General features: G+C 42.3%; 1 protein-coding gene and 1 long non-coding RNA gene across 2 annotated transcripts in view; both read right to left on the reverse strand.

Moving 5' to 3' along the window:
- Window positions 1–22943, reverse strand: part of LOC121480973 — a 56922-nt gene that overhangs the window by 17999 nt on the left and 15980 nt on the right. The window lies entirely within an intron of this gene.
- LOC121480969 (sal-like protein 4) lies at window positions 14579–17975 on the reverse strand. The gene is given in 5 exon segments (XM_041737933.1): window positions 14579–15703; window positions 15706–16309; window positions 16311–16720; window positions 16723–17706; window positions 17709–17975. Coding segments are annotated over 5 exon segments (3141 nt in total). The 5' UTR covers window positions 17860–17975; the 3' UTR covers window positions 14579–14711.

Consider the following 22943-nt stretch of genomic DNA (forward strand, 5'->3'; position numbering starts at 1 on the left):
AAGTTTCCCTCTTGCTGTCTGATGATAAAAGCTTGCATTTTGCTATATCAGCATTTGTTATAGACAATATTTAAGGACAAGAGTTAGAAAATCTATCATTTCCTGGCTCACCCGCAGACTATGGCTTAACCTTGCAGCATATCAACCTATGTTTCAAGCTAGATATCTTTATTTGATATCTAAAGTGCAAGACCAACAACACATCAAGAGATCTATAGGCAAGAAGGCAAAGCTCTTGTATTTTTTTCATCCAGACACTTCAATTTATTTTATAAATTTGTTCATTTTTCCTGTTCTGTTTTATATAATACATGGACTTAACTACAAAATAAAGTAACAGTAATAAAATAACAAAAGAGGATAATATTTCCTCTTGTGCTTCTCTTATTATTGTCTACAGAATTTCCTTCTTTTGTATTTCCTCTCTACTCCCCACCCCCTGATGAATTTCAGCCTACTCATTGTTTGAAATATTTCAGCCATTGTTAGGTTAGTAGTTCTAAATGGTCTACATGGTCCAAAATTATTTTTCTCTGACTGTCCCCAGGGGGCACATTGTGGGTCAGAGACAGGGAGACTTCAAGTGATTAAGGACATATAAGAGATAGCATAGCAAATTTTAAAAAGAGCACTCATCTGGAAGTCAGGAAACTTGGGTCCTAGTGCAGACTCTGGCATTAAGTATGACCTTAGGCAGGTCCCCTAACTACTCTGAAGTTCATTGTTAGACAAGTGAGATGAAATCTTAACATTCTTTCTGCTCCTTTCGTTCAGTGAATCTCATTTCTGAAAATTCTCAACTGATTTTTATATATTTTCAGAAATGTCTGTTTTTATCAAGGCCCATAGAACTTTTTGTATGTGTATACTGTTTTCCCTTTTTATCACATATTAACTATTCACCCAGAGGAGCCCAGGTCAGTATTTCCCTTTTATCCTATTGACAAATCTTTAATGGCTGGCCTCTCTTGGGTGCAGTGAGCCAATATTCTTTTTTGTTTTGTATTTTCATACCTTCCCCTTTCCTGGACAAAGCATATTGAGATATTGACTCAATCCAAAGAAATGTTTCTGCCTTCAGAGGGAGCAGGCATTGATAAGAGTATGGATGAAACTTTTGTAAATAGTGCTCTTGGCTTAAGTATTAATTATGCAGGTTTTTTTTCACCTATGAAGTAGTAACTATATTTTATATGGTCATGTATTTATTGCTAAGATAACTACAGAATAAGCATTTTCTGGGAAATTCACCTTAAAATTGGAGGATAATTCAAGAAACATCTGTACAAAATTGATTCATGGTCTTAACATTTTATGAGAAGTCCTTTCCATTTATGTGAAGCTCCTTGTTTATCTCTCTTGGGGAAGCCCAAAGTAAATAGTTGGGACCCTACTCTTGTTTTATCCTACCTTACCTATTAAGTAATGGTTTAAGAATACATCCAGCATTTTGATGTGTTAAGTAACTAGTATTTATGGAATTCCGTTAAATTAATTTTAATATGCATACGAGGTTCCTATGAAAACCCATAATGGGATGTATTTGATTAGTTTCTTTGTTGTAATTCAGTGTTTAATTTGCCTGTGCTCTATATCCATAAATGACATCATCATTAGACATAGTATGATATAGTAGGAAATGCACAAGTTTTTAGATAGAAATCAGTTCCATTATTTACATGCTGTAACCTTTCCAACATAGCTGCTGTGATGCACAACTTTAGAGGCCATCATTCATATTTGTTGTGTTCCAGGGAACACCATTTTCTTTTCTTTTCTTTTCTTTTTTTTTTAAGATTTTATTTATTCATGAGAGAGAGAGAGAGAGAGAGAGGCAGAGACACAGACACAAGCAGGCTCCATGCAGGGAGCCCAACGTGGGACTACTCCAGGATCAGGCCCTGGGCTGAAGTCCGCGCTAAACCGCTGAGCCACCCGGGCTGCCCAGGAACACCATTTTCATAAATTACAGTGTGAATAGTGCCTCTGTAATAGTGCAGTGATGGCCTTGCTCTCTGAGCCTGTTTCTTCTTCTGTAAAATGGTACCTGAAAAATGGTCGAACAAGATGTCTTAGAACCTCTTAAATGGTTAACGTGAAGATGAAAGATGACTCAAGTGTGTCATCCCCTATGCCCTGGCAGAAGGGCTCATGGTTGTAGGCACAGCAAAGCTCCATTCTGCACTGCTACCGTCCAGTTCAACCATTACTGCTCTGCCACATAAGAGTTTCCCTAGATTATCATAGCCTCCCCATTGGTTTTGCTTATGTACTCTCTTCAATTCATCCTCTACACAGGAGACCAAGTTCCTAAATTTCATATCTGAGCATATCATATAGCCTTTAAACATTTATCTCCAACATGCCATTCTGTTTCAAGCTTCCATTCCTTTGCATGTATTTTTACTATAGTACAATATTCAGATTATTTGATTTTCTTTATACTTTCCCCATCTAGATTGTGAGCACCTTGAGGGCAAATGGACCTACATCTTTTATCCCCAACATCTAGCAGAGTGACCAAAGTGTAGTCTGCTCATGATCATAACTAATACATACTGAATACTTAACCATTGGATATAGAGTTCTCTCACTGAACTCTCAAACAGTCCAGTGGGACAGATATTCCAGTCCTTTTATTTTTTATTTTTACTTATTTTTAAAGTAAATTCTACATCCAACGTGGAGCTTAAATTCATGAACCCAAGATCAAGAGTTGCATGTTCTACCAACTAAGCCAGCCAAGCACCCCAGTCCTACTTTAAAGAGGAAAAAAAAAATGGTTTAGGGGAGGTGCAAAAGTTACACAACTGATCGGTGGGAGAACAAGGATTCCAGTCTAGATCTATCAAATTCAAGAGTCTAAACGCTAAACATCTCCCCACACCATTCAACAAATGTTTATTGAAATGAAAATTATGTGTATGTGGCCTATAGACAGATAACCTCATATATATATATTCAAATACCACTCAATATTAGCCTAAAGGTCAAACCTATCTTAAGACATATTTAAGAAGTTTGAGGGATCCCTGGGTGGTGCAGCGGTTTGGCGCCTGCCTTTGGCCCAGGGCACGATCCTGGACACCCAGGATCGAATCCCACATCGGGCTCCCGGTGCATGGAGCCTGCTTCTCCCTCTGCCTGTGTCTCTGCCTCTCTCTCTCTCTCTCTCTCTCTGTGACTATCATAAATTAAAAAAAAAAAAAAAAGTTTGAAGCTTTTTTTTTTTTTTTTTAAGATTTTATTTATTCATGAAAGAAGCAGAGACGTAGAGGGAGAAGCAGGCTCCCCTTGGGGAGGTTGGTGCGGGAATCGATCCCAGGATCCTGGGATCACAACCCGAGCCAAAGGCAGACACTCAACCACTGAGCCACCCAGGTGCCCAAGTTTGAAGCCTTTTTAAAAAGGAGGATTTGTAATTTTTTGCATATTCAGGAACTGACTTTATAAACTTCATATATTGCATACCCAGGACAGGATCCTTAGTTGTGTTTGGGACTCTTAGGTTGCATATGTTGATCTCCTTGACAGTGGTATTTCTTCTGAAAATTTTGACATCTTTTAGGCATACCTTGTCAAAAATATTCTGTAAACTTGAGCAAAGTGGTGATGAATTTATCCTGCTGACACACTTTTTCTGTTAAAAAAAAAAATCAAGTGTCTAGACATGCCTGGCTGCCTCAGTTGGAAGAGCATTTGACTCTTGATCCCAGGGTCATGAGTTTGAGCCTCACACTGTAGATATCATTTAAAAAGAAATAGGGGCACACCTGATGTTTGACTCTTGGTTTTGGCTTGAGTCATGATCTCAGGGTTGTGAGCTTGAACCTGGCATGGGGTTCCACACTCACTGAGGAATCTGCTTGAGATTCTCTCCCTCTCTCTCTGCCTCTCCTCCTGTCTCTGTCAGATAAATACATCTTTTTAAAAAGGCAAAAAAATAAGGAGACCCTTTTCTCTTACACCCAATGATCAGAGAATGTTAATTACACAGCAGAATTGTGAGAATTGGAGAATTTTAGAAAAGGCTGAATTCTCAGTATAGTAACAATGGCGATAACTATTCTCAGTAACAGTGGTAATAAGATCTTAGACTAGTATAGGCACCACCCAGGTGCCCCAAGAGATGATGCTAACAGTGAGGTCCTTTGCTAGAATTGTTGATTAACAGATCTGAGTTTGACATTATCTTTCATCAGTTAATGGCTCTTAGCAACAGTCACCCACTTCCACAATTCTTATGGTTATTTCCCATATATCATTCAAATGCTTGAAACATTGCACCTGTTGTATGGAGCATCCCCTCCCTTCTACCTATATCCACCCCAAATCACTACAGATGAAAGACCGCAGTTACATCTATAGAATGCCAGGGAATCTCATACTCCATCTACCACAGTCCTTGTGTGATCCAATTCCAGGATCCCATCATTAGGATCTGCTTTCTAGGAGCACTCTTGGCAACAAATATCTTAGGTTCCCTAGAAGCGGAGCCTGAGATTGGGATTCTGGTTCAAGTGATTTATTGGGGGGATTTGCTCAAATGAGGAGAGAGAAGTAGCACAGAAGAGGAGAGAAAAACTAAGTAATAGTGTAGATTTGAAGACCAGCTTCAATCTAATCCTACAGGGAAACTCTGAAACAAGAACTGTACCCCAAAATTAATCTCTTCACTCATGAGACTATGTCAGAAGGCCATTGACAGTTCTCCCCACTTCCCTTGCTCACAAGAGAGATGGCTCTTGTTTGGTTTAGGACAAGTTTCCAAGAAGGGGAAAAACTGTGAGTTGTTTTTTTGTTGTTGTTTATTTTTTATTTTTATTTTATTTTATTTTTGTTTTTTTTTTTAAACTGTGAGTTGTTAACCAACACGGGCAGCTACTGAAGAATGTATGCATCAACTGGTAAAAAGGATTTGAATGTGGCACCAACACATCCTTCATAAAAAAACACATTTTCTTAAACTTTGGAGAGATACATATATATAATAGTCACATTATCTTCACATAATAATACATGTTTACAATCCCTTATCCACAAGTCCAAAATCCCAACTAAATTCAAGATGGTTTGGAAAAAAAAGTATATTTTTAATAACTGTGGTACAAATTCCATAAACATAAAAATGTTGGATTATAGGGTACTGCATCACCTGGGGTCTTACTTATATAACCTATGTCCTATGTTTCATTTTTTAAACCCAAAGAATTCCTAATTCTAAAATAAATCTGGCTCTGAGCATTTTGGGTACAAAAATTATGGACCTACAGCTACCACTTGTCAATATGTAAACCATACATATGTCAAAAGTAATCCTTAACAATGCTGAAACAGGGATTTGCTTTTCCCATTTCTCATATGGTGGGGGGTCAGAGGCACAGGAAGGTTAACTAATCTGAGTTATTAATTTACTCAAAGTCACAAGCTACTGAATGGAAAATTCAGATCTGTGAGACTTCAAAGGCTGGGTCACCATGCTGTGTCTGCTAGTGAAATCATTTGTTCTTTATATAATGATTTTAGTTCTCAGTAATCTGTGATGTTTTACAAAGAGCACTGTGACTTCCAGGACCCCTATTACCTAAACATCTTTGAAAATCCCTAGATTTGATCACTTTAATGATCTTTTTCTACCCCCTAGAATTCTGTGTGATTCTGTAAATTCTAAGCCCACTGCCAGTGGTGGACTACTACCATTGTTATAACATCTATGGAGGGTCAGTGCATTAGCTTTGCACAAAAATGACAGCTTTCTATTTTACTCATTAGCATCTATTCCTCTCAGAATAATTTTCATGGGATTTAGAAAGGACTGCTTTTAAGCACAACATGGCCAAACAAAATGAAAAGTGTCTGGGAATTAGATATAAATTCAAATCTGGTTTTTGCTACTTCATTCAATAACTTACAAAGGAACTATATCACTATGAGGCACAGGGAGAAAATTAGTCCTTAGATGCCAGATTTCTATTTTACTGTCAGGTTTCTATTATGACTGAATACTATATGTTGGATTTTAATATATGTATTCCTAATTTTTGCAAAATATATGCCAAGTAATAAATCAAAATTCCTTTCTGCGGATCACAAAAAATGTTTGTGAAAGTGTGACATTTGTTTTACAAAATGAGTATAAGAATATTCATATCTTATGGATTCTTTGTGGAATGAGAGACCACCAAGGTCAGGTTATCTTGAGTATCACTGAATCCAGAGAGGCAGAATCTAAGCCACTGATAAACTTTCCAATGCTCATTGTCTAATTAGGCCTTATAGTGGTATTGGGATATCTTGTCCATCTCCTTCTCCTAGAACAAACGGGACAGCAAACAGGACACAGAGATGGCTCTGTGTTACACGGCTTCCTCAAAACTCTCGGCTATCTGCCAGAGACACTGGTTGCCTGCACCAGGGGCTACCCGGTCCTGACATTCATGAAGGGTACAAGAGGATTCTTATCCTGCCACTTGTGTTATTTTGCCCCTTATTGGCCTTTTCTTCCTTCCCTCACAGGCTTGAGGGATGTTTTGGGGTGGTGGTAATAAAGCAGAACAATGAAACTCATTTGGCAGGTGCTTGTGAGAGTCATTTCCTTAACCAATAAGCCTGAGCCTAATAAAATAGAAGGAAAACTTGAAGATGTGAAGTTTTCCACAGTTTTGATTGTGCTCTATCCCCCAGAACATTATTCAATCATGACCTCAAGTTTACTAAACTACATAGCCTTTTATGATGACCTTGTTCAATGAGTTAGAAGAATTTAATTTTGACTTAGATCTCCAGGCACTTTAAAAGTCCTGTTTTATTTATTTTTTTGAAAGATTTTATTTATTTATTCATGAAAGACACAGAGATAGAGGGAGAGACATAGGCAGAGGGAGAAGCAGGCTCCTCAAGGGGAGCCCCATGTGGGACTTGATCCTGAGACCCTGGGATCATGACCTGAGCCAAAGGCAGACACTCAACCACCACCCATGCATCCCTTAAAGTCCTGTTTTAGAGGCAAAATTGGAAGTGGCACTGAGTTAGAGGCTTGCAAGTCACATTCTCATGGCTACCACAGGAAGGTAATCAGAAAAATATTTTGTATTGCATATGTACATGGGCAGGCATCAGCCTTACTTTTTTTTTTTTTTAAATCATCATCATCATCATCTAAGGTGAGATAAGATAGGTTTACATCCATCATTCTATTTAATTCCAACAAAAATCCTGAGATAGGTACTATTGTCCCTGTTTTTTTTTTTTTTTTAAGATTTTATTCATGAGAGACACAAAGAGGGAGAGAGGCAGAGACACAGGCAGAGGGAGAAGCCGGCTCCATGCAGGGAGCCCAACATGGGACTCGATCCTAGGTCTCCAGGATCATGCCCAGGGCTGAAGGCGGGTGCTAAACCGCTGAGCCATCCAGGCTGCCCCTATTGTCCCCGTGCTATCAGTGGGGAAAATACGGATCAGAAAGGTTGAGTAACTTGTTCAAGATCACACAGCTTGCAGGTGACCAGCTGGAATTTGAACACAAATAGGTTTGTCTAACTCCAAAGCCAACGTGACAGGTATTGTATTTGTTTGGGCCTGAGTTAATGGATAAGATAAACAGTACAATCCTCAGGGAGCTTGCAGTACTGATAATCCTCCCAGTAATCTTGTTCCTCCTCTGTCCCCTTGCCTCGCAGGCTACCGTTTAATGATTGCTTCTCTGTGCTCATCACAATACTAGGTGCCTTATAGACATCATATCACCTAGCCCCAAAAGCTTCCCTGTCAAATGGGTATTACTAGCCCTCTTTTATACATGAAGAAACTGGAGTTTAGAAACATTATAGCTATAAAGTACAGCTAATATTTATTGAGCTGTACATATAAAGTATAGCTCATATTTCTTGAGTTCTCACAACAACTGTATGAAGTAAGTGCTCTATCATTTCCATCTTACAGATGAGGAAGCTGAAGCACAATTCATTCAGTAGTCTTCTCAAGGAAACACAGCTAAGTAAGTGGTAGAGTCTAACCTAGGTACTCCGATTTCAGAGCTTGCTTGCTTAACTCCTGTGCCAAACCCCCTAACACCAAGAGTGCTGGATTTGTATCCCCCGTCTGACTGACCCCAAATTATTCTCTGTCTAGGCCATATATTACTCTTCTGCTCAACTGTTCTACATTCACTTCTTTTGTTCTTTTTTTCTTTTTGAATCACCCACTTCCCCAAAAAACACTCACTGAATACCTACTGTATATGCTACACAGTCGGGAAATAGGATACCCAATCAATGAAATACTATATAGCCATAAAAAAGGATTTCAATACATTAATAGAGCACAATCTTTGGGTTATACTATTAAGTGATAAAGCACGGTACAGAAGAGTAGATATTGTATACTTTTTTATGTGTAGGAAAGAAGGGAACTATGGAATAAATGCTATAGACTCTTGACAAGTATTGGTATGATGAATGACAAAGAAAAGTTCAAGGGTGAATATTAAAAGAGACTGGGCAAAGGAAATGCAACGGGTGAGTCCCCAATAAGATCCTGGATCTGGGGAGGAACAAAAGCTATAAAGTGTTAAGTCCAAACTGCAAAGGGTCTGAGATGTTACCTTACTTGTATAGTTATACACACACACACACACGAAACCTCCAGATCTGGATCAAAGAGCAACTGTTTTTACTAACACAGCAATCTTAGAACCTATTTTCTATGCCCTACTTTCCCATAGGGTGACAGAAAAAGGGTCTGGTGTCATCTGCTTACACTATGGGAAGTTTGCACCATGGAGTTTGTACTATGTAAGAGAAACTCCAAAATTATGAATCTCAGAGCCTATCTAGAATGACCTTCATAGCTACCCATCCCTCCTTCCAGAGAGGGACAAACAGATCGTGGCTTTAGAATGTAAGCAAATCCCATCTGGGGAAAGGTGGGAATGATCTCTACTTCACCTTTGCAAATGTAAACAAGCAGCTGAGGAGAGGGGAAGGTAAGACTTTTTATCTCTCCAGAAGTCTCTCTTTTTAGGGTTGCTATACAAACCAGCTTTGACAGATTTTTTTTTTCTCTGAAAGCCCTAACCATGTAGAAAAGTGAAAATATTTGTGGAGAGTTGTTTTTTGACCTAAGGGATATCAGTGGGACAATGAGTGAAAATTACATAAGGACTATATATTAGACAAAAATATTTAACAAATGTAAAATTTCCTGAAATTGAGAATTGTATTATGATATATTTGAAAATGTCCTTTTTCTTAGGAGATAAACACCGAAGTTATTTATGGGTAAAAGGTCATGATGCCTGCAGCTTGCTCTCAAATGGTTCAGCAAATAATAATAATATGCCAGCCTACAATAAAAAATAGAAGAAACAAGTGTTGGTGAGAATGTAGAGAAAAAAGAGCACTACTTACAACAATGTTTAAGGAAGGCACCATTATCCTCTCTGTACAAAGGAAGAGACGAGCTTGAAGATAAAGGTGCTTGCTTAGTGGCACAGCTAGTAGGTTAATGAGCCTGCTTTTTAAACCCAGGTATGTCTGATGCCAAAGTCATCATACTTGTTTTTCCACATGATTTCCTCAGGGGCAGAAACTACTTGTGATTTCTTTTTCTTTATCCAAGGCCTACACTGTGCCTGATAAGAAGCAGGCAGGCACTCCATAAATATTTCTTTGCTGAAAAATTGCTAGTTCATACCATGTTAGATCATACTTCCATGTTTTCTTTGAGTATTTTCCCCCCTGACATGCCCTGCCTTCTTTTTTGCCTTTCCTCCTTCCTTCCTTCCTTCCTTCCTTCCTTCCTTCCTTCCTTCCTTCCTTCCTTCCTTCCCTCCTTCCTTTCCTTTCCTTTCTTTTTCTTTTTCTTTCTTTTCTTTTTTATTTTCTTTCTTTTCTTTCTACCTACCTACCTACCTACCTACCTACCTTTGAAATGCCTTGAAAGGCTCCTCTGTGGGGCGTTCCTGACTGTTGAGCCTATACTGATCTCTTTCCTTCCATTTAAATAATGCCAGCCCCGCAGTTTAGCGCTGGACTACATTCTACTCTATATTGGGCTTATACTGTCTTATTCATGGTTAGCTTCTCAGGATGAGGACAGGGTCTTCTCTTTGGAATGCCTCAGAGCACATATCATAAGCCTAATCACATGGCTCACTGATTGGAAGACTTCTCATCTAGAGCCAAATAGCACTGGGAAGCTACAGTCAATTCTATATTTCTGAAAGTAGCAGTCAAAATCGTACTCTCTGATTAAGAGTCCTGCCTAATTGAGGGGTGCCTGGTTGGCTCAGTCTGTAGGTCATGTGACTCTTCTTGATCTTGGGGATGTGAGTTCAAGCCCATGTTGGACATAGAGATCACTTGAAAATAAACTTTTAAAAAGATTTTATTTATTTATTTGACAGAGAGAGAAAGAGAGCAAGAGCTCACAAGTAGGGGCAGAGAGAGAAGCAGGCTCCCCGCTGAGCAGGGAGGCTGATGCTGGACTCAATCCCAGGACCCTGGGATCATGATCTGACCTGAAGGTAGTCACTTAACCAACTGAGCCACCCAGGTGCCCAAAAATAAAATCTTAAATTAAAAAAAAGTCCTCCCTTAGTGAACAGGAAAAATGATTGTTGCCGAGGCACAATAAATTCACTATTAATAAAGGATAAGTGTTGAAAACAGAGATGAAAACAACTCTATCAAGATTTCGCCAAATATAACTCCAAGTTCTACTTTCAGTCCCAGAATTCTTCAATGGCAACTCTAGATTGTTCTACAGAAATTCCCAGGTTCTATTCTGCAAAACCCAGATTCTAATATTGGACCTCCAGGTCTGAGAATACCGGATTCTACAACTAGAAGTCCATATTTCACCATCATTCTACTGTTGGACTACAGATTCTACTCTAGGAACCTAATAATTTGTGTTCAAAATTCTAGGTTGTATTCTTTGAGTCCAATATTCTCCCAATGGACAAACAAATCCCTCTATTACAATCCAAGATGCTGCTTCTGGAATTATAATTCCTATTTTGGCAACTCCAGATTCCATTTCCCAAATTCCATATTCTAATGTTCTAATAACCTCAGATTCTCAAGATTCTCAGTCAAGGCTCAAGATTTTTTTAAAAATATTATTTTTATCTATTTGATAGAGAGGGAGGGTGCGCACAAGCAGGGGAAGCAGCAGGCAGAGGGAGAGAGAGACGGAGGCTCCCCACTGAGCAGGGAGCCCAATGCAGGGCTCAATCCCAGAACCCTGGGCCATGACCTGAGCTAAACGCAGACACTTAACTGACTGAGCCACCCAGGCGCCCCAAGGCTCAAGATTATTATTATTATTATTTTAAGATTATATTTATTTATTCATGAGAAACAGAGAGACAGAGAGAGAGGTAGAAACACAGGCAGAGGGAGAAGCAGGCTCCATGCAGGGATGCCAGGTCTCTAGGATCACGCCCTAGGCTGAAGGCAGCGCTAAATCAACCTCTAAGCCACCCAGGCTGACCAAGGCTCAAGATTCTAACATTGGAACTTCAGGTTCTATTTTTGGAATCACATATCTCACTTTTGGAACAAAAGGCTGCATTCTCTGAACTCAAGATCTTAATTTTGGACATTATATTCTGCTATTACAATTTAAGATTTCATTATTGGAATCTCAGTTTCCAATCTTGGAACTCAAGAATCTACTTTAATAACTTTAGATTCTACTATTAAAACCCTAGGACTTTGTCTCCCCTGAAGGTTCCATTATTAAAACTCTAGATTTCATTCTCAGAAACTAAAATTCTACTATAGTAACTTATACTTTAGTCTCAGAAACACAGATTCTATTATTGGGATTAGACCTGAAGTTGAGGCTGAAATTCTGATAGTAGAATTTTGGGCTCCCATTATTGAGACTAAATCGAGGTCTTTCATTTGGAACTCTGATTTCAGAAATGAATAATTTATGTTTGGAATCCCAGATTCTATTGTGTTAAGTCCCTCATTCTATCTTTGCATATAAAGAGTATTCAAGATGCTGCTATTGGCACAATTTTTATTAGAGTAACTCCAGGTTCTATTTGTTAAACCTCAAGCTTTACTAAATTTAAATTTCTAGACTCTAGTATCTAGAGGTACTTACCATAGTGGTTAAACGCATGTGCTTTAGAGATACAGAACTTGGGGGATCCCTGGGTGGCGCAGTGGTTTGGCGCCTGCCTTTGGCCCAAGGCGCGATCCTGGAGACCCAAGATCGAATCCCACGTCAGGCTCCCGGTGCATGGAGCCTGCTTCTCCCTCTGTCTGTGTCTCTGCCTCTCTCTCTCTCTCTGTGACTATCATAAAAAAATAAATTAAAAAAAAAAAAAGAGAGAGATACAGAACTTGTGGTCAGATACTATCTCTGTGCTTCCCAGGCATGTGACCTTTGGAAAGTTATTTAACCTCTCTGTGCCTCAGTATTTCATTTGTAAAATAGAAATAGTAATAATAGAACTCACCTTGAAGATTTTTTATGGGCATTAAATGTAGTAATAATAACAATAATAATACATGTAAAGCACTTAGAACAATGCTTGGCACATAGTAAGCACTTAATAAATGTTAGCCATTAGCATTATTGCTGATTCTAATAGTAATCTAGTAAGCTAGATTCCAATTTCAAAATTTCATAATTTAATATTGCACCTCAAGGTTCCATTATGCCACCTCAAGATTCTCTACTGAAACTCAAGATGTGCTATCTGAATCCCGTATCTTTTTAATTTTTTTAATTTTTATTTATTTATGATAGTCACAGAGAGAGAGAGAGAGAGAGAGGCAGAGACACAGGCAGAGGGAGAAGCAGGCTCCATGCACTGGGACCCCGACGTGGGACTCGATCCCGGGTCTCCAGGATCGCGCCCTGGGCCAAAGGCAGGCACCAAACCGCTGCGCCACCCAGGGATCCCTGAATCCTATATCTTATCTTGTATTTCAAGCTAAGCCTTCAAATTTTAGTACTGTATTATAGGAACTTAAAGTTCCAATCTCAAAATCCAAGATTCTAATAATATAATTCCATGTTCTATTTTTTTTTGGGGGGGGGGGAAGAAAAAAAAAACATCCAAAATTTATTCTCCAACAAGACAGACAGCATCAGCAGGTAAAAACTACAGGGGTTTCTCCACAGATCATACATTCACACGGGCGTGATTTGCTTAACAGGGAGAAAGGCTCTGGTGTGTTCTCTGTAACAATATCCACTTCACAGTGTAAACAGGTACTAGCATTGTGTTCTCAACTTACAATTCCAGAAGGAAAGGCACAACATGGCAAAAAAATTTTTGGATCCTAAAGTCAGGTGCAATAACACAGACCAACTTTTGTTAAGTCTTGATCTACTTTTCCACAAAAGAAGGAAATTCTCCACTTGGAAATCAAGGTCTTTCTTTCTCCTTCCTTGTTCAACCATCAGAGCATGTTTCATCATTACATATACAAAAAGGGGGGGGGGGGCGAGAGTTAAAAAAAAAAAAGAATCATGAAAATATCTTCAACGTCCAGGTGCTCCCACCACACATCAACTCAGGTTTAAGACAGGGCGTCAGAACACTTCAGCGGTCATAAAATAGGAAAATAGACACTATGGCTACAAAAATAAAAAATAAATGAGGTAGATAAATTAAAGCTTTCACACTCATGACTTGCCCGTTTGAACATCGTAGCCTTCATGCAATACTCAAGAACAATCTTCATACTAACTTGGCATAAGCTGCACCAAGGATATTTTTTTGTACAAAGTAGTATGTGAACCTGTAAAGAAATATGCCCTTTCCTTGAGTTTCTTCAAGAAGGAAAACCCAGGTCTTTGATTGAGTAGGCACTGGCGAACCAAATTAAGTCACCTGAGGGTCCCTGCTTAGGTGCCTAGCCCTCCTGGTGGCTCAGGAAGGAGGCATCTGGAAAGCATAGGGAGTACATTGGTACTCTTGGGGCTCCAAATGAACTCTATTTAAATAAGCAGCAACACACATTGACTCCCTAAGGACTAAACCAGTCCATTTGAGGGTATCCTACCTAAGGTCCCAAGGTTGAAGGAATTTTGTAATTCTACAACCTTAAAGAAAAAAAAAAAAGTACATTCAGGAACAAAAAAAAAGGAAGGATGGGTACAGGGATGGGGGGGGGGGTGTCATACGAAACAGGTCCCTAAACAGATGCCAGATCTTGTCCATGTACCCGCATACAGTCACCAGGGAAGTATACAGTACCCCCTCCCCCAATTAGGCTAACAGTTGTCTTGTCCATTGTAGTTCAGTAAGTTCCAACTTGAAATAGGAGGATAGTCTTTGGAAATAGTTACTCTTGGTTGTACAAAGGTTTTATGTATACAGTTTGTTGCAAGTAACAACGCTACTTTGCAGGACCCGCTTCTTTCCAAAATTAAAGGAAAAAAAATTCTAGTCTGTATATGTTTTAGTATTTTTTGTTTTTTTCTTTTTCAATTTTTTTCTTTTTTCAATTTCTTTTCTCTTTTTTGATTTTTTTCGATTTTTTCAATTTTTTTTTTTTTTGCAAAGCAGCATAACAACATCTGATTGTAGGACTTGTCTGAGGTTGTGATCACAACTGTAAACATCATTTGCACATCAGTAAGAAAAACAGGAGGAGATGGGTTCTTTTAACAAGGAAAAAAAAAAGTAGTAGAGTTCTAGAGGTCATTCTGCCTGCATTTCTCCCTCGACAAAGAGCTTAGCTGACTGCAATCTTATTTTCTTCGAGGAAGTGAGGGAATTGGTGTTTGGGGACGCTGTCGGCAGCACCTGGTTTTTCCACTTCAGCACTGATGGCAGACTGGGAGCCATCCATCTTGGAGATAGTGGTGTTGTTCACAATGGAGCTGGCCCCCAGGGAGACTGGGAGGGTAGGAATCCCCCCACTCTGGATCACAGAGATCTCATTGGTCTTCATGGCCAGACCTCCATTGAGCATGGTGGTGTACTGGTTCCACACGACAGGGTCCATGTTCACCGAAGGGGCCAAGATTTCCTTTGGAAACATCTCAGGGACTCTCTTCCCATCAGTTCCTAACAGAGCCATGGTGTTCTCGATGGCCAGCTTCCTCCCACGGCGTGCCGAGCTATTGTTCGCCCCATGCGTCATATAGTGGACCTTCAAGTTGCCTTTGGTGGTAAAAGCTCGCCCACATATGTTACACACGAAAGGCTTCTCCCCAGTGTGAGTCCGCTCGTGAATTTGAAGAGCGCTCGCCGAGGAGAAATTCTTCCCACACCGTGTGCAGCCGTGTTGTTTGGCCTGTCGGCGTGGCTGGGCCGTTAGCAAAGGTGTCATGCCTGGGGACATGGTCGCAGGTCCAACAAACGCACCAGGGACTTCGACTTTGACATAGGTTGGCTGGGCTCGGATAAATGCTGATGGCAGACTGCTACGACCTTCCATCTCAGTGCGGCTGTTCTCGGAGCTGTCTGCTTTGCCACCAGCATCAGGAGACCTGGACTTGATGCTCTCTGCCTGGCTATTGGCCGGGGACAGGGCCTGGAAGGACGCGGTCTCCAGCACATCTGGATTTCGGCTCTGGTACTCCTGGTCCCCCATCACCGAGGACGACGAGTCGTTGGTCAAGCCATCGCTCTCCACCGAGCCGTTTTCTCTGCTGCTCTGCCGCTGCAGGACAAGAGGAGCAGGACCCACCTTCCCCGGGGCATCTAGGGCGGCCGTCACGGGAACCCGAGAGTGGGGGATGCCGAGTGGATGCTGGGAAGCGGCACGGGGACCTTCAGGGAGCTGCCCGAAGCGTCCTGGGGACCCAGCTCGTCCACGTCGATGCTCTCGATGACGTCATCGTGACAGGTGGCACCCGCACTGCCATTTTCGCTGACCATCGCGGCCTCGGGACCCGCAAAGTCACAGAGGTTCTCGGGCAGAGGCGTGTTGGGAATCTGGCCGCCCATGTGCATCCGGATGTGCTGCTGCAGCAGGACTGCGTTCGTAAACTTCTTCTGGCAGATGGGGCACGAGTGCTGCGTCTTTATGGACATGTTGGTCCGGTGAACCTCGAGGTGCGTCTTCAGGTTGCCCTTGGTGGAGAAGGCCCGACCACAGATCTTGCACTGGAACGGCCTCTCCCCGGTGTGGGTGCGGTAATGCATCTTGAGGGAGCTTTGGCAGCTCAAGACCCGGTGGCAAATGAGACATTCGTTGGGGTCGGTGGTGGCCTTGTCGATGTTCTCCACCAGCTGCTGTAATTTCAGGGTCTCTGACCCCGGCTCGGGGGTCCCACTCCCTTGGAAGCCACCAACCCTCGGGGAAGTGTGGTTTGCCCCCCCCCCCCCCAGACAGTAGGGATCCATCCTCACTTTCTGGGGAAGGCCCGGGCTGCAGGTCGTTGGGCAGAGGGCCGCCCAGGAGGTCCTTGGGGTTAGTCCCTGAAGAGAGATTCTGAGGTAGCCCTAGACCGGGGGTCCCTGTTACAAGGACAGGTTTGCTGTCTAAAGAGAGACTCGATTCATCTACGGGGACGGGTACAGAGAGTGCATAGGGAATGCCATTGCCTGCCGTCATTTTGTCGTGGAACTCGGCAAAGAGCTGGGGGTTGGCCTTCACCTGGGGATGTCGATGAAAGTGCACCTTGAGGTTGCCCTTGGTGGTGAACCGGTGGCCACAGACAGAGCACACGAAGGGTCTCTCTCCGGTATGGGAGCGGAGGTGGATCTGCAGGGAGCTATCGGACCCAAAAACCTGTGCTTGCAGAGGATGGCCTCGTCTTTGGGTTTGGCCTCCACCGGGGACACGTTCGGTGGCTTCCCCTTCCCTTTCTTGGACGGGTCTAGCGCCACAGTGGAGAAAGGGCTCTGGAAGAGCACAGAGCCTGGGGCTTGAGGTAGCAAAGCACCGGGAAGGCGCGACATGACGTTCCGCAGCACCCTCGTCCCGTCGGGCTTCAGGGCGAAGGACGCCAACCCCTGGGAACTGGCGGTGGAAGGGATGTTTGCGTGAGGTAGCTTGGCTGGTTTCAAGGCGTCCAGAGACAGGCCCTGGCTGCCGGCTTTCTGGCTGAGCAAGGCCACGGCCGCAGAAACCTGCTGGGACATGTGGCTGCCCAGGGTCTTGAGGGTGTCCGCTCCCACCACGCCGGAGTGGAGGGCGTGCGAAGCCCACATGTTCACCTGCACGCGGATCTGCTCGGTGAGCTGGATCTGCTGCAGCTGCTGCTGCTGCAGGCACAGGATCTGCTCCAGGACCCACGGGATGCTGCTGGCGCCGGGCACGGGGGCTGGCGGCGCCTCGGCGCTGCGTTGGTTCACCGCCACCTTGGTGCCCCGCAGTGCTTGCAGAGTGACCTTAGTGTTGGCCACTTTGCCTTTGGGTAGATAGCTTATGTCCTGGGACGCGGTGGGCAGGGCGGTCTCGGCCTTCAGGTACACGACAGACTTGGCACCCAGCTTCTCCTTCAGCTCCCCCGAGCCGCCGCCATCCTCCCTGTGACCCTCCTTACCGCCTGGGCTGTGCGGCGGGTGGCCGAGCGCGGCCCCGGGGAACTCCTCCGGAGGCACCGGCCCCTCGCTGTCGTTCATGATGAGCACCGGTGGGGTTTTAGTGCAATTTTTCTTATGTTCTAAGAACTCCGAGAAGCTGAAAAACTCTGCACAGCATTTCTCACAGATGTGAGTCTCCTCCCGACGAGTCCTCTTTGCAGTCATTCCATCCCTGTTGGCTTCACTGCCGGTCCCGGGTGGTTCATTGGAGCACCCGGCTCCCCCGCCGCCGGCGCCGCTGCGGCCGTATCTGCAAACTCCGGGGCCGGCTGCTGCGGGGGCTGCTCGCCCTGGTCCTCCTCCGAGTTGATGTGCTGGGGTTTCGCCTGCTTGCGCCTCGACATGGTGCGAGCATCGGGCCGCCTGGAGAGCCGCGGTTATTTGCCCACTCCGCCACAAATTCCTGGAGTTAGGAAATTTCTAATTCCATGTTCTAATCTTGTAACTCCAGGTTCCAGTTCAGGAACTCTAGGTTCTTTCCCTGAAACTGAAATGCTATTGGACCTCTAGATTTTACTCTCAACCTGACATTTTACTATTAGAACTCTAGGCTTTGAATTCAGAGCCTGAGATTTGGATACTGAACTGCAATATCTACTACTGAAACTTCAGGTTCTATTCTCTATTCATTCTACCAACAGAACTCAGCCACTAACTGGAACTTAAAATTCTGCTATGAAAGCATAGGCTCTACTCTTTGAACTTGAGTCCTGTAATTATATTACTTTTCTTATATTTTGTCTTTTTTAGATTGGGAGAAAGATAGGGGATGTGGAGGGGCAGAGGGGAGAGGGGGAGAGAGAATCTCCTTGGGGTAGAGCCCAACCGGGGCTAGATCTCACAACCTGAGTCCAAATCAGGAGTTGGGCGCTTAACTGGCAGAGCTGACACAGGCACCCCCTATAATTAGATTCCTAAATCACAACTAGAAATTTTACTTTAGGAATTTCAATAATGGCAACCTAAGAACTGTATTTAGAATACCAACTACTATTCCATGACTTTTGTATTTTCTTTGACCTCCAAGTTCTATCAAAGTCTGAGATTCTAACACTAAATTATAGGTGTCAAACTTGGAATGGCAGATTTTACTATTTTACTCCATATATCATTCTTATAACCCCAGATTTGACTCTCCGTTTTCTGGCATCTAGAGGATGCTGAGAAAGGTTTCTTGAGCATTTCCCAAGCATTACTACTTGATTATACACTGAATCCTGCTCTCATATTCCTGAGATAACAAATTCCTTGGTGAATGGAGTCCTCTGGCAATGGCTACAATAATAGGGAACCAGGTTGGTCCATGACAAAATTATTAAGTTAATGAAACTTCCTACAGTTTGCCTTCCTTTCCCCCACCCCTTGTCTTATATTTGAAGGCTCTCCTTCAGGTCCCCAGTTCCCTCATGCACTCTCAATGAATCCATCCAACCTACTTAGGTCAAGTAAGTGGCTCTCAAGAATATATTTGAAATTTTTTATGCTAAAGTGAAAATGAATTAAAATATTTCATACATTCCCCTTCCCCTCTCCTCCATTTACTCATTTTAAAAAATTTATTTATTTTAGAGAGAGAAAGCACATGCATGAGTGGGCGGGGGTGGGGGTGGGGGAGGAGAGTGATAAGCAGACTCAGAGCTGAGTGAAGAGCTTGACCCAGGGCTTGATTTCAGGACCCTGGGATCATGACCTGAGTTGAAACCAAGAGTTGAAGCCACCCAGGTGCCTCTCTCCTCCATTTAAATACTTAAAATTTAAAGCCTCAGCCAGCGTTTAAGCTCCTAATGTGACATTTCACATATTTTCAAGTAATGAGATTAGTAATTTGGAAAATCACAGGGCCTCTGGAGGACCCTTGAAATCATCACCTTATCTGGTTGATTGATATCATGTTCCAAAAAGATTCTGGGATTTAGAAAAGTTTCCTCATTTCCCTTCTCATTTGTAAAATGGGGCTAAAAATTTATGTAGATAACATATATAGGAGAGCTTTGTGAATATTATGCAATTATGTAATGCTGGTTTTGTTATTACCCCTCTCCTTCACTCTCTTCTAATGAACACTTCTCTAGCTGCTTTGCCAATGACTGCTATGCCATGTGTTGGACATGGCTTGAATTACATTGCTATTTTTCTCCTAAGCAACACCCAGCAATCACTTTAGATTTTCTCTGGCACACTAGAACACCCATTAGATAGACAATTCCCTTGATTGGTTTCACTGAATTTATAATAAATGATTTGAGATTAATGAGCATAACAACTACCTATTGAACATTTATCAAGTGGAAACAGCCAAGAAGATAAAGATGGAGAAGTCTTAATGTCTAGAGTTGAGGAGATTAGGGATATGCCAGCATGTTAGGGAAGACTTCAAAGATCAGGTGATCTGCTACCTCATGAAAGGAGCATAATTCTAAGAGGGGAATAAGAGCACTACAGGCAAACAGAATAATATGAACAGAGGCTCAGAACTGTAAAAGTGCCTTTGATAGGAGCACCTGGCTGGTTCAGTGGGAAGAGCATGTGACTTTTGATCTTGAGGTCATGAATTCAAGCCCCACATTGGGTGTAAAGATTACTTAAATAAACTTTATTTTTTTTAAATTAAGGATTTTATTTATTCAATTGAGAGAGAGAGAAAGCACTAGTGGAGGGGAGATGCAGAGGGAGAGAGAGAAGGAAACTCCCTCCTGAGCAGGGAGCCTGACATGGGGATTGATCCCAGGACTCTGAGATCATGACCTGACCCAAAGGCAGATGCTTAACCATCTGAGCCACCCAGGTGCTCCCAAACTTTAGTAAATAAATAAAAATGCCTTTGAGGGGTCTCTGGGTGGCTCAGTCAGCTGAATGCCTAACTCTTGATCTCAGCTCAGGTCTCCATCTCAGGGTCATGAGGTTAAGTCCTACAAAATGCCTTTGAGAATGGCAAATTTCTCTGTTAGAGTATCAGAGGATGCCTGGGTGGCTCAGCGGTTGGGTGGTTGGGCATCTGCCTTCGGCTCAGGGTGTGATCCCAGGATCCAGGATCATCCAGCATCAGGCTCCCTCTGGGGAGCCTGCTTCCCCCTCTGCCTGTGTCTCTGCCTCTCTCTGTGTGTCTCTCATGAATAAATAAATAAATCTTTAAAAAAACATAGAGTATCAGGTCCATGGAAGGAGGAAGTGATAACAGTGATTAATAGCCAATATTCACAGCTTCCCAGTGTACAAAGTCCTTTTAAAAAGGAAGGTTGGGGTGCCTGGGTGGCTCAGTTGGTTAAGTGCCTGCTTTTGACTCAGGTCATGATCCCAGGGTCCTGGGATTAAGTCCTGCATCAGGCTCCCTGCTCAGCGGGGAGCCTGCTTCTCCCTCTCCCTCTGCCTGCCACTCCCCCTACTTGTGCTGTCAAATAAATAAATAAAATCTTAAAAAAAAAAAGAAAAAAAGAAAGAAAGGCTCAAGGAAGACTTTATAGTACAAAGACTGACATGTAGGACTGTCATAGCAGCTAGACCCAGGTTTAAGTCTGTTATATTTGATAAATGATACATTAAGTTTCAGTTTTCTCTCCTGAAAATAAAAGTGCTCACCTCATTGGATACTCATCAGGATTAAATAAATCTGTCAAATTCTTATACTCTAGCTGGCATGTAATAACTACAATAATTAGTAGCTAATATAAACTACTATTATTTAATCTGTAAGGTAGAAAGTACTATCCCAGTACTACAGAGGAGGAAAAAGGTTAAGTGGCTAAGGTGGGATGCAAAAAATCTTTTCTTTCCCTCTTTCTTTCTTTCTTTCTTTCTTTTTTTCTTTTTCTTTCTTTCTTTCTTTCTTTCTTTCTTTCTTTCTTTCTTTTCTTCTTTCTTTCTTTCTCTTTCTTTCTTCTTTCTTTCTTTTCTTTCTTTCTTTCTTTCTTTCTTTCTTTCTTTCTTTCTTTCTTTCTTTCTTTCTTTTCTCTTTCTCTTTCTGTTTTCTCTTTTCTTTTCTTTTAACAATATCAGAGACTCCAGATTGCAAAAGCAAGTTGGGACCAGAGTGTTAAGAACTCTAAATGGGGGATCCCTGGGTGGTGCGGCGGTTTAGTGCCTGCCTTTGGCCCAGGGCGCGATCCTGGAGACCCGGGATCGAATCCCACGTCGGGCTCCCGGTGCATGGAGCCTGCTTCTCCCTCTGCCTGTGTCTCTGCCTCTCTCTCTCTCTCTCACTGTGTGCCTATCATAAATAAATAAAATAAAAAATTAAAAAAAAGAACTCTAAATGGGCTTTATACTGTATAGGTTATGAGGAGCCACAGAATGTTTTTCAGCAGGAGAGCATTTTTTAAATCAGATTTCTGTTTCAGAGAGAATTCAGAACCTTTTGAGTAGATTCGCTGGACTTAAAATCAATGGTTGTAATTATAGTGATAATAAAAATGTATTGAGCATTAATTATGTACCAAGCATGTGGAAGGAGAAAAAACTTTGGACCGCATTTTGTTTTTAGAAAATAGTGTTGGGCAACCTGGGTGGCTCAGTGGTTTAGCTCTGCCTCAGCCCAGGGCGTGATCCTGGAGACCCAGGATCAAGTCCCACGTCGGGCTCCCTGCATGGAGCCTGCTTCTCCCTCTGCCTGTGTCTCTGCCCCTCTCTCTCTCTGTGTGTTTCTCATGAATGAATAAATAAATATAATCTTTAAAAAAAAAAAGAAAATAAAGTGTTAGATGGCATTACCCTACTTTAAAAACAAACAAAACCAAAAAACCTCATAGGAAGAAAACAGAGGGTCAGCTCTCTTAATACTATATTAAAAAAATATATATACTGTATTTTTAATGTGATTTTTTTCCCCTAAAGAGAAAAGGAGATTATATGCTTTTCTTCTACAGGTATTTTACAGATACTATCTCTAATCTTCATAATATGCAGGGCCTGGGGATCTGAGGATGGATGGATAACCTCTCCAAGGTCACAGAGCTGGTAAAATGGCATGCCAAGATTTAAACCCAAGGTTATCTACTCCAATGCTATTGCTCTTTTATCAATACCTTACTTCCTCCCAGTGGGTAAAGAAGATATTTTAAGGCAGGAAGATGTCTCCCTGGAATTATACTCAGAGAATGAGTGTGAGGACCAATGGTGGGTGCTGAGGCTGCTTCCTTGAATGCAGAGAAGAAAAAGAATCTGAATCCTGGAAGCTTCCAGTCATTGGCTGAGACTCTAGGGGAGAAATGAGGGGGATGGGAAGCAGAAAGGGCCAGTAGTTGATGATAATCTACCTGATAAGCCTCACCTCACCAGGTAACCAAGAGCTCTGGTAAACCTACACTGTGCCAGGGACCTGGAGTTGCAGGAACTAATACATTCTGATTCCATAGATCAGAACTAGCAGGGCTCACAGCAATTAAGTCCAGTATCCTCATTATATAGATAAGGAAACAGGCCCTGGGACTTGCCC

Source organism: Vulpes lagopus, chromosome 23 (genome assembly GCF_018345385.1).
Source record: "Vulpes lagopus strain Blue_001 chromosome 23, ASM1834538v1, whole genome shotgun sequence".
NCBI lineage: Eukaryota > Metazoa > Chordata > Mammalia > Carnivora > Canidae > Vulpes > Vulpes lagopus.